Below are 18,659 nucleotides of genomic sequence, written 5' to 3'. Positions count from 1 at the left end.
AAGTGCCTACCTTTTCCAACACCGGCTTCTAGGCAGGGAGGCCATGGGGCTCCGTGCACTGCCCCCACCCTGAGCACTGGCTCCGCACTTCCATTGGCTGGGAACCAGCCAATGGAAACTGGTGGGGGGGGGGGCAATGCCTGTAGGCGAGAGTTGTGTGGAGCCACTTGCGCGCCTCTGCCTAGTAGCCAGACCTGCTGCTGGCTGCTTCTGGGGCACAGTGTGGTCCGCGGTGCACCCCGGCTACGCTGTTGAGCCGCCAGAGGTAAGTCCATGCTGGTGCCCCAATCCTCTGCCCCAGCCCTGAGCCCCCCCAAACCCAGAGCCCCTCCTACACCCCAAACCCCCCAGCTCCAGCCAAGAGCCCTGACCCTCTCCCACACCTCAATCCCCTGCCCCAGCCCTGAGCCCTCCCAAACCTGGAGACCCTCCCACACCCCCCCAAACCTGGAATCCCTTCCTGCACCCAAGCCCCTCATCCCTAGCCCCAGCCCAGAGCCTGCACCCCCTGCCCAGAGCCCTGACCCCCTCCTGCACCCCAATCCCCTGCCCCAGCCCAGAGCCCCCTCCCACACCCTGAACCCCTCAATCTCAGCCCCACCCCACAGATCACACCCCAACCCTCTGTCCCAGCCCTGAGCCCCTTCCACACCCCAAACCCCTCATCGCCAGCTCTGTTGGGTTGCGGGCATCAACAATTTTCTTCAACTGGGTCCCCAGGAAAAAAGTTTGAAAACCACTGTCCTAGATCATCCACAGACTTCTAATGTGACTTTGGGTAAATCACTTAATCTACCCTGTGGCTCGGTTTACCTTTTGTGAAAACAAGGATAATACACTGTGGTGTTCTGAGAATCAAATGATGACTAATCATGAGGTGTTCAGATACTGTGGTGATGAGAGCCACATAAGTGGGTAGATACATTCAGAGACTCTATTTGACAGAGATTCTAGCCTTCTGAAATATGCATATGCTCAGTACAGCTCTCCCAACATGTACAGTGAATCAGAATGAGTTGCATTTCTATCCATCAGCCAGCAGTCTCTCAGCACCTTACACTTCACCAGCACAGAAGAAAACCTTTTTTAAATATTCATTGTTTATGTTTTAGAGACCTGTGAAAAGTTAGTGGGAGGGGTAAAAGCGGACAAAAAACATGACATGGATTAATATACTAGGGGAATAATGAAGTTTATTGCCTTGTAAGATTGCAGTTACATTCTTTGTGTGCTTGGGTTTTGAACAACTGCCTCAAAAAGACAAAAAGTGACCTGAAGAGCTCTGTGGACCTCGAAAGCTTGTTTTTCACCAACAGACGTTCATAGAATCATAGAAGATTAGGGTTGGAAGAGACCTCAGGATGTCATCTAGTCCAACCCCCTTCTCAAAGCAGGACCAACACCAATGAAATCATCTCAGCCAGGGCTTTGTCAAACCGGGCCTTAAAAACCTCCAAGGATGGAGATTCCACCAGCTCCCTAGGTAACCCATTCCAGGGCTTCCCCACCCTCCTAGTGAAATAGTGTTTCCTAATATCCAACCTAGACCTCCAACCTAGATGCTGATCCAGTAAAAGATATTATCTCACGCACCTTGTCTCTCTTGAAAAGACAAGATATTCTTCCAACTGTGTATCCAGAATATCAAGTTGCCTGATAACTGTTTAGCTGCCAAAATGTGTTACGGCATGGCCTTTGTTAATTAATGTCCCTGGAAAGCCAAGGTCACTGAGGCTCAGCGGAATTGAGGGGGCTGACTGTGAGGGACAAACTGGAGTGATAATAAGGAAAAGCTGAAGGGAGTGAGAGAAGAGATATTTGAATGAAACGTAAGGAATTTGCTGTTTTAAAGCTAATTAATATTTGCTGTAGTTCAAAGTGGTTTGGAAAACTCTCTGCCAAAGATAATAAGCTGATAGCTGCCATGCTGAGGCTGAACATTTACATACATGGTGGAAATGAGAAATAGCTTAGAATTTGCCATTTGTTCTTCATGCGTATTTTCTAGGCCAACAAACCATTTAACTATATTTAATGTAAGTTAAGACCTTTTAACATTCATGTATACCAGTACAATCCCCTTTTATGCTTTGCAGGCTGTGAAATTTTAAAGGCATAAATTAAATAACTAGAAAAGATTTCAAGCGGGCTCTTAGGTTCCAATCCAGAATACCATTTAAAGATGTGTAATGTTAAATACGTAAGTAATCTAATTAAAGACAACAACTCCTCACCTGCTCATGTTTGAGTGCTCTGCTGGACTGGGGCCTTACTGCCCAACCCAGCATGTTGGTGAGATCTGTGGGAATTGAGGGTGCTCAGTACCTCTTAGGATTGGGCCCTTATTTATCAAATCCCCCTTTACAAAATGTCCCCCCATAAAAGCCAACCAACCAAAACAAAAAATCCCAGAATAATGTAAAAGTATTCTTTCTTCAGCCTTGTAAAGAATGTTTTCTTCTTCCATTGGAATTTGTTATGAAGACTTAGAAAAAATAAGATTTAACATCATTGTATTTATTAGGTTCTGAAACAATACACATTCACATCCTTTTGAATACAGTACATTTGGCACAGTAATAATGTTTACGATGAAATAACACTCATGAATGGCAAGAGATTCAAATTACATCCACAAGAAAAAGAAATCCTGTACAAATAAAGCCTTACCGAAAAACCCAACAAACCCCAACTCTAAAACTGAATACATTTTATATTTAACGAGGGCTATTCTGCCCATAATTTAAAAAGAGGTCATTTTTTAGCTTTTTGGAGAGAATTCATTATTTTTCACTCTATGGAAAAATGTTTCCACTTTTTATAAAATCTATATGGGAGAAAAACAACAAACAGTGGATTCTTCTCTTTTTTTGTTTTTGTTTTTTTTTTGGCATTTTGCACTCACTTTACAAAAAAAATCAGGAAAGATTTTACAGAAATGTAACAGCATGTTCATTTTTCAGAATTATCTTTAAAAAAATGCGCAAGGTAACAGACAAACCTCCTAATGTAAACCCCATACAGAAGATCTATTTACTTGAATTGAAGAAACATCTGCCCACGCAAAAGTTCTACCTTCTTGACTCCTCATTTAGCATCCCTACAAAACAAATGCAGGTGCCAAGGCCTCTTGTAATAGAAATGGGTGTTCATGATTTTCACACTAAGAACAGGATTGATCTAAACAGTTTGCTCACAAAATAGCTTTGTGGAATGTACTGACTCCCCAAAAGCAAATACTAATAATTTTGTAGAAAGACCTCTAATTTTACCAACAGTAGTGCACTATGCAATAGTTTTTCTTCATTCTATTCACCTCTGTAAAAGAACACTTAGCTCTGTGATCAGTTCTTGCCTGGTGACAAAAGCTATCTGTGGTGAAAACGACACAGAGCCAGTAGTGACACATGAAAATTTATGGGCGATGTTACAACAGGTTCCTTGGAAAAAAACCATGAGATGATGTAATCATTAAAATGTTTCTGTGCTTGTACTCAACTCCAGAAGCTAGTCTTTTCCCAGTACATAAATTTACTGAAGATAAATTAAATTAATCTAAAGATTCGATCCATTATTACACCTGTAGGCCAGACAACACATGAGTTGATATAGCATAATATTTAATATTTTGAAATCATCATAAGAATATATATAATAATTACACCTGAGTTTTTAAAAAAACAAAATGGAACTGAATGTTGTCATCAGTTACAAAGGCTATGAACAGCCGGACGCATAATTGACACAAACTAACTCATTTGCTTGAGACCAAGATTTAGCTCTTAAAGCCAATGACTCGCACTTTGTCCACCACAATTTGGAACATTCCTTTCTCTTTCCTAGCTCCTTCCTATCATAGAGTTGAAGAGAACTATAAAAGAGATTTAGTATAGCTTAATATATGTCTACATCTTTTATAACAAAAAAATCCTCCTCTCTCTGACAGTAACTTGAACCAATACACATACAGAGTATTGCACATGGACATTATTATAATTATTCTTTCATAGACTAAAGTTTTTATAATATGCCTGAACATGCAGCAGTTGATACCTCTATATTCAATGAATTCCACAGGCCTTGCAGCAAACACTATATACAAAATCTCACCTGTACAAAAGGCAAAAAAGCTTCGTAAGTGCCACTTTGCCAGTAACAAGTATATATATTTTTTGTGCAGCTGGAAATCCATGTGCAACAATTAAAATGGATTCCATTAACTGCTCACTCAGTCCAGTAAAATATATAATAAAATTACCTCAGCGATACATGTACACAAAAAACACAGGGTACTTCTGGAAATATAAGTACATAACACTGTTAGCATATCTACAGGCGGTAACTTCACATTAGTAATATTGTCCACATGAGTTACCACTTCAATTAATACACAAGAAAATCAATTTACATCTTTCCATAATGTCAGTTTTTGAATGTTTGATCTTCAGTCTTTCAACACACTTTCACATAATCCATGTTAAGCTTTGTTTTGTGTTTTTTTAATAGCACAGATTTCATATTAGATTTTAAACATTAAAAACAGTAGTACTATGGTTTTGTAAAAGTGTGCAAAAGTAACACACTGCTGTGAAAAATAAATACATATAATTAAGCAGGGTTGTTATCATTCACATTGAATACAAAGAACTAAAAACAAATTCTTTTTTATTATCATTTTTTAGAAACATGTAATTTAAAACACCTATGTGCCTACCAATGTTTGCTTTGGGTACAAACTTTTACTAAGAAAGAAAACTAATGTTTACCCAATTACCTGTCAATTTGTAGTAAACCTATGTAGCTTCATTAAAGCTATTATAGGCTTTTGGAGAACTGATCAATTCTTATATTTTAGCCCTTTAATACCTGTGTATAAAGTATCTGATTTCCTATTTTAGGCAACTTTTTACATTATCTTCATAATTCTTTTTATTCCTAACTAATAATCATGAAAAATTAGCTATGCCTATTTCTGGTGGATAGTTTTATATTATGCTTGCACCCCAGTATGTTAAAGCATATGTGATCAGTAATTGCACATCTAAGAAAGTAGACTTTTTCAATTACCACAGAACTGTGTATAATTGTCTTCTCCACACTTGAGTACAAACTTCATTGTAAACATCAGTGCGGAAGAAATGGCTCTCTCTCTCTTAATTAAAGATGTATGGCAATTATGTACTGTTGTAGGATGAGAATAAAATCTGCTAAATCTCTGTTTTAAAACAGTATGGCTCTTTTTGTTTCATGAAAAGATGCAAATTGTGTCCTTTCTGAGAGACCTTAAGAGTAACAGAAAGGTTGCAAATTGCAAAAGCACGGCAGTGTGTTACATCTACAATTTCTGATACAAAATTGTTTTGCATTGTTTGTGAGACAGAAATTAAGAGTGCCTTCAGATCAGAAGATTAAAGGAAAATAATAAATATATAGTTTAAATTGGGATATGGGCTCAAGGTAAGAGAAGTAGTTCTTGATCTAGTGAGTCTCAGTAACTGGAGGATCTTCTTAGGACCACTTCTTGCAGCATCATTCATCTAGCAGCCCACTGCTGACTATGGCAGAAGCTCTTCTCCAAAATAAGAGAACCCTTTAAATTCTTCTTGATTGATTTGCTTTATAATTGTCTCATCCACTAGCGTTAATACTGGCTCTTCTCGCGTAAAATCTTGATCAAAGTTATTTACATCCCTTTTGGTTTTCTGGGGAGGAAAGTATAAAAAGGTGAGTGAGTGATGAAATAACATACTAAAACCAATAAACATAAAAACTGCTTGGGAGGGGGGCAGGGGACTGAAATAAGCAGAATTTTCTGAAATGATAAAGAAAAGCTATTTCACGCAAAGAATAACAAACATATGGGATAAGCTACCAAGGGAGGCCACAGAAGCAAATATTATAGTGACTTCAGAGAGCCCCACTGGTTTCTGGAGTGCGAAGGGGTAGTGATATGATGAGAAAGCGGGAAGCTGAGATTAAGAGTCATTATAAAAGAAATGGTATGCTAAGCAGTATGGCCGTTTCCTATTCTTATATTTTTGTATGGTTTTAATGGCATCACATTTGAGAGGTTTAAAGTGAATTGTCTTCCCCACAAGACAAACTTCTTCAGCCCTAACTGATCTGGTTATATTTGTATTTAAAATGTAAATGTAGAGCTCATGACAGGTCCTAAACTCAACACCTTGGAGGCTCAGCACAGGCAATTCAAGTTTCCCCATGCTGCCCTGCTAATATGATCTTGATGAATCAGCTCTAGAGCTGAAATCCTGGCCCCACTGAAATCAGCGGTAAAGCTCCCATTGAGTTCAATATGGACAGGATTTCACTTTAAGCCCTGGTCTACACTAGGACTTTAGGTCGAATTTAGCAGAGTTAAATCGATGTAAACCTGCACCCGTCCACATGATGAAGCCCTTTATTTTGACTTAAAGGGCTCTTAAAATCGATTTCCTTACTCCACCCCTGACAAGTGGATTAGCGCTTAAATCGGCCTTGCTGGGTCAAATTTGGGGTACTGTGGACACAATTCGATGGTATTGGCCTCCGGGAGCTATCCCAGAGTGCTCCACTGTGACTGCTCTGGACAGCACTCTCAACTCAGATGCACGATTGTTTGCCGTTGCTTTGACGCAGGGAGGGGCGACTTACAGGGTTAGCTTACAGGGAGCTAAAATCAACAAAGGTGGTGGCTTCACATCAAGGAGTATTTCAGGCAGGACTTCACGGAGGGTTCCAATAAGAAATGGTGCACCTAAGTTATTGTTCTTATTGGAACAAGGAGGTTAGTCTTGCCTCTGATTGATATATGGCTAGATTTACCTTGCTGCACCTTCTCTGTGAGTGACTGCAGTGTGACCTAGAGGAATGAGTCCCCTAGACGGGGGGTGGGGGGGGGGGGGTTGGCAAATGAGTACAAAACAAATCTGGTCTATTTCTTGTTTTAATACACTCCATCTATCTTTTACATCTTTGGCTGGCAGCAGACGGTGCAGAAGAACTGCATGCCATCCACATCTCATGGCTGCTCGGCAGAAGATGGTACAATAGGACTGCTAGCCATCCTCATCTCTTGCCTGCCAGGCAGAAGATGATGCAATAGGACTGCTAGCAATCCGTATCACCTGCCTGCTCACCATAAGATGGTTCAATAGGACTGACTGCAGGACTAAAGAGAATGACTTGATCAAGTCACTCCAAATTTAGTCCCTGCGCCCATGTCTGCCCAGGCGCTCCTGATCGACCTCACAGAGGCGACCAGGAGCACCTCGGACATAACTATGACGGCTACCAGTCGTACTGTACCATCTGCTGCCACAAGGCAATGGGTTGCTGCTGCTGTGTAGCAATGCAGTACCACGTCTGCCAGCACCCAGGAGACATAGGGTGACGGTTACCTGAGCGGGCTCCATGCTTGCCATGGTATGGCGTCTGCACAGGTAACTCAGGAAAAAAGGCGCAAAATGATTGTCTGCCCTTGCTTTCACGGAGGGAGGGAGGGAACGGGGGCCTGACGATATGTACCCAGAACCACCCGCGACAATGTTTTAGCCCCATCAGGCATTGGGATCTCAACCCAGAATTCCAATGGGCAGCGGAGACTGCGGGAACTGTGGGATAGCTACCCACAGTGCAACACTCCAGAAGTCGACGCTTGCCTCGGTACTGTGGAAGCACTCCGCCGAGTTAATGCACTTAATGCACTTAGAGCATTTTCTGTGGGGACACACACACTCGAATATATAAAACCGATTTCTAAAAAACCAACTTCTATAAATTCGACCTAATTTCGTAGTGTAGACATACCCTAAGACCCCACGGCCATTTAGTCCTTGGTCTTTTCTTGGCAATCACTGTGATTTGGATATCTACCAAATAGGAGCTGGACTCAGAATACCAATTCATTTCACATAGGTCATTGAACAACCACATGACAGTGATTATGGTCAGTCACCCCCACACAAGTGACTTGAAGATGTGATAGACAGGTAAAAAGCTCCAGCTCTCATTACCAGTTTCCCGGAGGGATAGCTCAGTGGTTTGAGCATTGGCCTGCTAAACCCAGGGTTGTGAGTTCAATCCTTGAGGGGGCCATTTAGGGATCCAGGGCAAAATTTGGGGATTGGTCCTGCTTTGAGCAGGGGATTGGACTAGATGACCTCCTGAGGTCCCTTCCAACCCTGACAGTCTATGATTCCACATTAATGCAGTCATATTTCAAGTATGCACAGTGTTGTTGAAAGGAATAGGCATTTTTGTTTAGACCTTTTACAGCCGTCTATTTTCTTGTTATGTTTCATGAAACATTTCAGAATAGTTACAGCTGAACCAAACAGTATTCAATGGAGGCAAAACTGCCATTTTAAAACTCATTCAGTATCAATCCTAAAATCAGACACAGATTTTTTTGAGATTAAGATACCAGAAATACAGTAGCAACCTGACTTACAATGTACTATGTCAAATCATATTCTAAATAGATTTACATACCAAAAATGGTATATGTATCTCCTTTCAATACATATCTATAACTCTTGCTAATGCAAGAATATACCCATCAAAGTATTATTTAGCTGATCAACTCTACTGACGCATTAGAAAAATATTTTTCTTCATTTCACATAACAGACTTTTCTCATATCTGTAAAATAGTCATACTAACTAGCATAATCTATTTTGGCTGCATGGATTTTATATAATTCATCTGTCATAGCAAAATAACTCCCCTACTTAAAATGAAGAGTCTCTTTATGATTTGTGCACTACAGGATTTTCTAAGTGATGGGCAGTGAATAACAGGCATAAATCCACCTACTTGCTAATGGGATTTCTGCAGATACTGTAACACCCTATGTACTGCCTTTAAAATGCTAAAGTGAAAAAAATGGATACATATTTTTTTAACTGGCACATAAAGATTTCATTCTATGCAGTTTAAAAACAATGGGCTTTAAAGTCCTTAGTGAATTCTTACTCAGATGGGAAAATATTGTGGAAAATATCATTTGCATTTTTAAATGAATTCACTTCTGACTGTGTTCACATCCCTCTTCTCTATGCTCTCTGCAAATATTCTAGCAAATGATTCATTGTCAGACATGGTCACTAAAGAAGAAAATGGCAAATGAGTATTTTCAGAAAGTGACTTTCAAATTTGTAGTAAGGATTATATGCACCAGAGCCCTGATCCAATGTTCACACTTTGAGCGTTGGATACTCACAGCCAATAACCTGTGGGCAAGCTGTAGAACAAGAATTTTTTCAAGAACGAATTTTCATTGAATATATTCATGAGGAGTGTGGTTTATTCGCTGGGAATTTGCAAACAAAAAGAGAGGCTAAAGTCATCAAACAGGCATTCATAATGAATCATTTGCCCCGCAAACTGAGGGCCAACTTTTTAAAGGTATTTAGGGGCCTAAAGATGCAGATAGGTGTGAAATGGTATTTTCAAAAGCACCTATGCTCCCAACTCCCACTGACTTTTTAAAAATCCTGTTTTCACTGGGAGTTAGGCACCTGGGCACTTTTGAAAATACTATGAGGTACTTATTTGCATCTTCAGGAGCCTTTTAAAATCTGGCACTGAGTTTCTAATGTGGGCAACATTTCCATTGAATTTAATGGGACTTTTGTCTAGGTAAAGACTGAAGAAGGGCCTCAGAATATTTCACTGTTTTAGATATGAAAGCAATTATCTACTTTTCAACACAGATATAAATGAGCCAACCTGCTACCAGGACTAGCATAGAGCAACCTGCATTACTTACTCTAGCAGGCCTCTAATAATGCAATTACTTAAACCAGACAGAAATGAGTGGGGCATAAACAAAACTGAATAGATTAAGTAATCCAAGGAAAAAAGCATAACCATTGCTTCTTTTTAAATAGAAATCCTCAGTTGAGATTTGGCTTCTTAGGCAATTTTTTCTTGAAGCCCCTTCTATTTTGCAGGGCTCCATCAACTGTGAACAAACAAGTCTGAGTGCATTTCTGCTTGTTCCTGGCTTTGCTGTTTTAACATTCTTGCATGCTGGGTGCTGCATAGGCCCATAGCATGCACAATTTTAAAGCTGCGGCACCAGAGCACAGAAGGAAGGCAGCAAGGGCTGCTACTGTCACCCAGAAAGGATCCTGAAAGGCAGAAGGGAGCTCGGCAGGAGAGAAAGAGTCTAAGGCTTCATGTGCTCGCTGAGCTGGGGTTTGATTCCCAGCTTGCATACACATACTTGCACTAGATAAACAGTAGCATAGCTGCAGTAGCATAAGCCGTGGCAGCAGTGGCATGGTTTACCCACCATGGTACATAATTGGCATAGCTAAACTATGCTTCTGCCGCTGCTAATGCCTGTGCTACTGTAGGTACACTGCTATTTATACTCGTACTAGCTGGATAAGAGCTCACACAAATCTGTGTATGCAAGCTGGGAATCCCATCCTCACCTGCAGCGTAGATGTAACTGAAAAGTATATGAAGGGAATGGGATTCCAGTAGTACCAACCATAAGCATTCAAACTTCATGAGTAGGGCTGCAAAAAAATCTTGAGATTGGATTAAAAATCATGTAATCACATGACTCCAGGAGCTAAGGCTTTAAGAAAAACACCAAATATCACAGGATTCTGATAATATCATGAGTTGGCAACAGTGGGATTCTCTCAGGGGAACTACCAAGGCAGCAAAGCCAGGAGGGTACTGAAAGTCACAGAGGAATTGGCAGGTGGCATGGAATGTGAGTCAGGCTTCTGTGTGGAAGGGGAAACACAGTGGTCCATGCAAACTGACTTCTCATACAGCATATGTCACAAGGAAAGTCCACGTGGTTTCAGAAATTGCATTTTTTCTGGGTTGTCTGGACAATGTGTGTCCAACCCAAGTGAACTGTACCAATGTATCAGAGACAGAGCAACTACACAACAGTTTCTGACAGGAAGTGCCCTGATGAAACTACAGGTGAGCAGAAAGTAGCCAGCCATTTTGAATTTGACTGAGTGCCCAGCATTAACACCTTTATGCTTATGAAAAGTGCCTTGGGACCTTTAATGACCAGAGGTGGTCAGGTCCGCAGCCATCACCAGAAGCACAGTGCCTCTTCTACCTTGAAAAGATATTGATTCCAGAGGAAGAGTGCCATCTGCTTAATCCCCGCCATCTCTTTTTGTAATACACATGCTCTTGAGAGCTCACAGCCAGCCACATTACTGACCCTGTTTACCCTGTGATGAGCACAAAGTGCTGCGAGTTCCTGAGCAGGTATAGAACATTACAAATTAAGAAACTAATGAACAAAACTGACTGCACAAGATAAGATGACATTTGTAGACTATCACATTTTGCAGAAGAGTGACGGCCATTTTTAATTTCACTTAAAGTTACCAGTGCTGTTCAAAAGGCCACAGCCACAACAGAATTGTTAAAAGACTGTCTCACTCAAGGAACACTGTTGTTAGTCAGATGTCTCCAATGGCGTGTGTTGGTTTACACAAGGGAATCCAACTTCATGTTTAAAAACTCTAATTTTTGTTTTGAATCTCTATAGGCAGTGCATATAGTGGAGGGGGGTCACAAAATATTGCAGACCTTGGAAAAAAATGTTTTTTTAATTGAGCTGGGTTGCTGAAGGGCACACTTTAAGCACTGTTTGACCAAGTGCTTAAAAATGGATTTTGGCTGGGATTCGGAAAGCCCTCCCCAACACACTTTTTTCGGACCATTTTATGCACTGTCTATATGCAGTTAGTAAGTGAGTAATATGAACTTCACTACACAGGAATGAGCATGCACTGAACATGGATTATTTGCACAGTGACTATTGCATTGGTTTTATTTTCACTTTCTCTACTGTACTGCCGTTTAGGTGAACAGTGAATTTTCTACTTCCAGTCACAGAAACAAGTGTAGAAAACCAAAAGAAATGCAAACACGTAACAAACTTTCAAGTGATGGGGGCAAAGATCACCTGTCAGCACATACATGTTGATGATCATAAACTGAAAGTTAATAAAATACTAAACTCTCTCTATAAACTACAATAAAAACCCCATCTTATTTGAAGTTCTGGGGCATAAGAATATAGTAAGAAGGTTAAAACTCTTTGCATTCAGTCTTCTCCCCAAATCCATTTGAGGCAAATCTGAACTGTGAATGCCTCAAGTTTCCCTTTGAAATGAACAGATACAGAAATGGCTAGGATTTGAACAAATGTACTATAAAAACATGTTGCATAAGGAAACACATATCGGCACAGACATGACAAGAAAAAAAATAAGCCTGATCCTATGATGTCAATGGCAAGATTGTCAAGATTTGCAATGGCAGCAAGTTCTGGCCCAATGTGTGTAGTAAGTGGAAGTAAGTGTGGCCAGAAACACTCACTGAAACGAACAAATGCAGATTCTGGCTTAAGAGGAAGAGAGAGACTACCCTACAATCCTCTAGAGTAGGGAGATTCCCATGTACAGAAATATGCAGTAAGCTTCTTCATGCCCCTAGTAGACCATCATTGCCCACCACATGCAGACAGCTGCTATAAGTGTGGACATCCAGTGAAACCTTTATTATAATTCACGCTACCCTGGTGCAGATTTCTGTCAACAGCAATATTTGACTCCTCCCAAGTTTTCTCAGACCATACTCCATTCCTGAAGTTTGCAGCTCTTTTGAGGATCTATAGCATGAAACCTTTTGAGTGCTGTCTGTGGGCAGGGCAGCAGAGTGCCAATAAGAATATTGATGGATACACTGAACACTCCCAGCATGCAGCCACAGGAGCACATGGCATCAGTGCAAAAGGACTAGGTGGGGCAGGAATGTCTGCACCATTCAGTGTATATCATACTCTTGTGCAATTTGAAAGGAGCCTATCCAGGTTCTTGGTATTAACAGAGATAAAATAACATGGCATGACTGGTTTTGATTTTTTGATGCAAAGGTTGGATGCAGTTATACTGACTTTTATGGGAATTGAGGGGTCTCAGCACTTTATATGACTGAGCTCTTGATAAGTTAAAAATGGACCAAATCCTGTAGCTTATTACTTCTTTTTCAGATAAGAATCTCATTAACGTCGCACAAAAGACACAATGCTTTAGCGTAACGGACAGAGCCAATTTCCTTTCTATTCTCAGCCTCTTTCAATTAAGTGCCAGAGAATATTGAACCATCAAGGAACTACATCTTCCTTAACATCAGTGCCTGATGTCTCGAAGTTCTAATGGAAAGTACCTGGATGATTTCAGGGAGAATTTTGCCTGAGTGAGAATTATTGTGGACTCCAGGGTTTGACCCAGTAACTCTAAGAGAAGAGCAGCCAAGACCTACTGAGTCAGTGTTCTCAGTATTTTCTGAATATCTTCTCACCAATATCATTTTGAGATGATTTTGTTCTAGAGTAATGGAAGCTACAGACATCAAACAGATCAGTGCAGAGCACAAGGCACTGTGGCTAACCTCACGTATCAATGCCCTCTCTTTTGCCTTTCTTTTGTGTGACAGCAAAAACCACAGCGCTGCCAGAGGATCGGTTTACACCAATCAGTGAACCTCCTTTCACCAATGCAGAGTAGTTTCTAAAAGGTTGGTAATAGCTGTAAAGAAGCAGTTATTTTCACACGTCACTCATTCTACAGATGCAGAAGATTTGGTCTGAATATTGAGAAAAACAGGCTGAAAAACACAAGCTCAGCTTTCTGTTGAGTGCTCTGATGCTTTTTAAAAGTATTTGCATGTATAAAAAATACAATCTGTTATTATAAACCAAAATATTTGTTAAAAGCTTCTTTTGGGGAACTACAAAATATGAAATATATTGTCTTTGGCTAAACAGAATAATTTTACAAATTAAGAATTTTCAGTCTGTCAATTGATCTCTTCATAGAATCATAGAATATCAGGTTTGGAAGGGACCCCAGAAGGTCATCTAGTCCAACCCCCTGCTCAAAGCAGGACCAATTCCCAGTTACATCATTTGTCAAGCCTGACCTTAAAAACCTCTAAGGAAGGAGATTCTACCACCTCCCTAGGTAACGCATTCCAGTGTTTCACCACCCTCTTAGTGAAAAAGTTTTTCCTAATATCCAATCTAAACCTCCCCCACTGCAACTTGAGACCATTACTCCTCGTTCTGTCATCTGCTACCATTGAGAACAGTCTAGAGCCATCCTCTTTGGAACCCCCTTTCAGGTAGTTGAAAGCAGCTATCAAATCCCCCCTCATTCTTCTCTTCTGCAGGCTAAACAATCCCAGCTCCCTCAGCCTCTCCTCATAACTCATGTGTTCCAGTCCCCTAATCATTTTTGTTGCCTTCGCTGGACTCTCTCCAATTTATCCACATCCTTCTTGAAGTGTGGGGCCCAAAACTGGACACAGTACTCCAGATGAGGCCTCACCAATGTCGAATAGAGGGGAACGATCACGTCCCTCGATCTGCTCGCTATGCCCCTACTTATACATCCCAAAATGCCATTGGCCTTCTTGGCAACAAGGGCACACTGCTGACTCATATCCAGCTTCTCGTCCACTGTCACCCCTAGGTCCTTTTCCGCAGAACTGCTGCCTAGCCATTCGGTCCCTAGTCTGTAGCTGTGCATTGGGTTCTTCCGTCCTAAGTGCAGGACCCTGCACTTATCCTTACTGAACCTCATCAGATTTCTTTTGACCCAATCCTCCAATTTGTCTAGGTCCTTCTGTATCCTATTCCTCCCCTCCAGCGTATCTACCACTCCTCCCAGTTTAGTATCATCCGCAAATTTGCTGAGAGTGCAATCCACACCATCCTCCAGATCATTTATGAAGATATTGAAAAAACCGGCCCCAGGACCGACCCTTGGGGCACTCCACTTGATACCGGCTGCCAACTAGACATGGAGCCATTGATCACTACCCGTTGAGCCCGACAATCTAGCCAGCTTTCTACCCACCTTATAGTGCATTCATCCAGCCCATACTTCCTTAACTTGCTGACAAGAATACTGTGGGAGACCGTGTCAAAAGCTTTGCTAAAGTCTAGAAACAATACATCCACTGCTTTCCCTTCATCCACAGAACCAGTAATCTCATCATAAAAGGCGATTAGATTAGTCAGGCATGACCTTCCCTTGGTGAATTCATGAGGGAGGGATGCAAGAATCAGGTACATACTTCTTAAACGATCATTATCACAATGACTTCAACTAAAGATTATCTTCAGAGAAGGGTTTTGAACCAAAGTTCCCAGTTTTTATGAGTATGCTAACATCTTTTGCTTTTAATCTGATCCTAAATTGTTTTTTGCATATAATATGAAAAAATAACCATTTCAGATTTCACTGGGAACAAATGGAAAGTGAAAAGGAAACTGCTTTCATTAAAAGTTTTAATAGCATGAATCTGAAGTACTTAAGACATGCTGCATTATGCAATTCAAATATTAATCACCAATGCACAGACACCTCTCTTTAGCATCACACAACTTTACAGAACTTTGCATTTTAAGAAGGATAACGTTGCCCTCTAGCAAACTGTAACCACTTCTGGAGTGGGAATATTATGCAACAGAAAGTGGAGGGAAATACCCTATCCAACTAAAGGGACACAAGAATGTACTAGTTACTCATAAGAATGTACTAAATCCACTCACACTAGAATATGGCCACGACACCAAGCTTAACAGCTCTAACTCTTGCGTGCACACACAAAAATGCCATTGGACCTTTCATGATCACTGTATGGTTAGTTATCCATCTCACTCATTAGATACCACCATCCAGAATCACTATTCCCTATCACCATGTTGTGGCATTGGTTTACTACTACCTAAGACTATGCCAGCACCGGAAAAAAGGTTTTGTTTTTTTCAATGAGATAACACATACATGATAGTTAGATCATGTTGTAAAATCATAATGGAGACAAGGCACCTGTAGTTTTTACAATGAGGTAGCGAGGTGAGATCACGTCCCAACTGTGGTTGATTTAGTTTAGTTTACCTCACATTAAATCTGTACTGCCTTGTCTCCACTAGGATTTTACAGAAGGAAAGTTAATACGCATTAGTTATCCCACAGTAAAAAACACACCTTTTTTTGTCAAGGAAGACAAATGGCACGTCTACACTTAAAATGCTGCAGCAGTGGAGCGGTAGCGCGTCAGTGAAGACACTACTGTGCTTTCAGAAAAGGAGGACTTGTGGCACCTTAGAGACGAACACATTTATTTGAGCATAAACTTTTGTGAGCTACAGCTCACTTCATCAGACGCATTCAGTGGAAAATACAGTGGGGAGATTTATATACATAGAGAACATGAAACAATGGGTGTTAGCATATGCACTGTAATCAGAGTGATCACTTAAGGTGAGCTATTACCAGCAGGAGAGCGAGGGGGGGGCCCTTTTGTAGTGATAATCAAGGTGGACCATTTCCAGCAGTTGACAAGAACGTCTGAGGAACAGTGGGGGGTGGGGAGGAAATAAACAAGGGGAAATAGTTTTACTTTGTGTAATGACCCATCCACTCCCAGTCTCTATTCAAGCCTAAGTAAATTGTATCCAGTTTGCAAATTAATTCCAATTCAGCAAGTCCCCTGACAGACCTGATAAAAGCCCGGGGTCCAGACATGGTGAAGTGGACAGATGCCGCAAAGAAAGCATTCATGGATCTACAGACAGCCCTCTGCAGTAACCCCGTGCTTATAGCCCCAGACTTCAACAAAGAATTCATTTTAGAAACAGATGCATCTGAAGTAGGATTGGGAGCTGTCCTATTGCAGATGGTCGGCGATGAAGAACACCAAATCCTCTACCTCAGCAGGAAACTCCTCCCGAGAGAGCAGAAGTATGCCGCGGTTGAAAGAAAGTGCCTAGCTGTGAAATGGGCCATGGAAACACTACTTTATTACCTTCTGGGACGACGGTTTACCCTTGTGACTGACCATGCACCCTTCCAGTGAATACAGCGAAATAAAGAGAAGAACGCAAGGGTGAACAGATGGTTCCTGTCCCTACAACCTTTCCAATTCACCATACAACACTGGGCTGGAAGCCACCATGGCAATGCAGATGGCTTGTCACGAGTACACTGCCTGACGTCCCAAGTTGCCCAACCCCGTAGTGTTGAACAGAGGGGGGGCGCGTATGTGACAGGGTCAGGCCAGATGGCTATGGGAGAGTAACAGAAGGCAGATATATTAGCCCCAGGCTAAGTAGGTCCCTTTTCCCTGGGTAAGGTAACAGGGAAGGTCCCAGAACAATCAGGAAACTTCTGGAGACAATTAAGACAGGCTGATTAGAACTCCTGCAAGGTAGAGCAGGAACTTTGTCATAACTGGTGTAAGAAATGGGATCTGGTGTCCACAGCGCGGCGGAAGAAGGAGGGTGTTTGGAAGGGAAAAAAAAAAGGGGAAGAGGGTCTATTTTTATTTTTTGCACCACAATGGAGGAGGTAGTGCAGGCACTGATACAAGCCACGGCTGCCCAGCAGGAGGCTACTCGTGTCCAGGCAGCAGCCCAACAGGAGGCAGTGCGGCTGCAGCAAGAGACTAATTGCCTGCTGATGGACCAGGCTGCTCGAGACCGGGCTATGTTGCGAGAACTGGTAAACCAGGTAAAGGCCCTTACAGAGCTGAACCGTGGCCATGATGGGATGCAGATCATGCGGGCCAGCAATTGGCTGCAGAAAATGAGGCGGGAGGATAATGTAGAGGCATATCTCCTGGCCTTTGAGAGGACAGCCCTACGGGAGGCTTGGCCCTGAGAACAGTGGCCTGGCATCCTCGCTCCATTCCTGTGTGGGGAGGCCCAGAAGGCCTACTATGATTTGCCTGAAGAGGCTGCGGTAGACTACCCCCAGCTGAAACCAGAGATCCTGGCCAGATCTGGGGTAATGATCGCAGTGCGGGCCCAGTGATATCATGAGTGGAGGTACCAGGAAAACAAAACCTCGCAGTCCCAATTATATGACCTCATCCATCTCGCATGAAAGCAGTTACGAACTGAGTCCCGGAGTCCGGAGGAGATACTAGAGGTTCTGGTCATCAACTGGTACATGAGAGGACTACCGCCAGACCTTCGCGCCTTGGTAAGCCAGAACGAACCCTCCACCTACGATGAAGTTGCCGCACTGGTAGAAAGGCGAAGGACGGCGAGGGAGCTGACCCAACCAGTTAAGGAAGAAGCACCTTGGGTTAAACTAGCAGCACCAAGCCCTAGAGCTCGGGTGACTGGGCCACCAGGAGAACCCAGTGGAAAAAGAGAGGGGCTGAAGGCCCACCAGAAGCCACAAAGAGTCAGAGCACTGAGGGGGGAAGAGGATCGAGATGTTAGACTACCCAAACCAAGAGACCGGGGAATGCCTAGGGCTCCATACAGATGTTACGCCTGCAGGGAGTGGGGACACATAGCTGCACAGTGTCCCAATGCCGAGGAGCCTATGCAGTGTAACCTGGAGAACTGGGCAGACCCATGCTCCCTAATCCTCCTTGTGGGGGTCTCACTAACCCTACATATGTACACCAGACCAGTGAAGCTAAATGGGGTAGAGACCACAGCATTGGTTGATTCGGGGAGTGCTATCACGCTTTTCTCGGGGAAGCTCATGAAGCGTAGTCGTGAAGCTACTGTGGGCTAAGCGTACGGGGATAACATGTGTCCATGGGACAGTTGGTTATTACCCCACCATCCCAG

At 42.2% G+C, this 18,659-nt stretch overlaps 1 protein-coding gene across 6 annotated transcripts in view; it reads right to left on the bottom strand.

Moving 5' to 3' along the window:
• Positions 1-2,512: 2,512 nt before the first annotated feature.
• Positions 2,513-18,659, bottom strand: part of PRKCE (protein kinase C epsilon) — a 522,142-nt gene continuing 505,995 nt past the window's right edge. For all 6 annotated transcript variants that reach the window (XM_073339117.2, XM_073339116.2, XM_073339118.2 and 3 more), the window contains one exon: positions 2,513-5,702. In XM_073339117.2, the coding sequence (XP_073195218.1) occupies positions 5,556-5,702 (147 nt within the window). In that variant the 3' untranslated portion in view covers positions 2,513-5,555. The remainder of the gene's footprint in view (positions 5,703-18,659) is intronic.

Source organism: Lepidochelys kempii, chromosome 3 (genome assembly GCF_965140285.1).
Source record: "Lepidochelys kempii isolate rLepKem1 chromosome 3, rLepKem1.hap1, whole genome shotgun sequence".
Classification (NCBI taxonomy): domain Eukaryota; kingdom Metazoa; phylum Chordata; order Testudines; family Cheloniidae; genus Lepidochelys; species Lepidochelys kempii.
The sequence above is the reverse complement of the archived record's forward strand: the minus strand, read 5'-3'. Positions and strand labels throughout refer to the sequence as shown.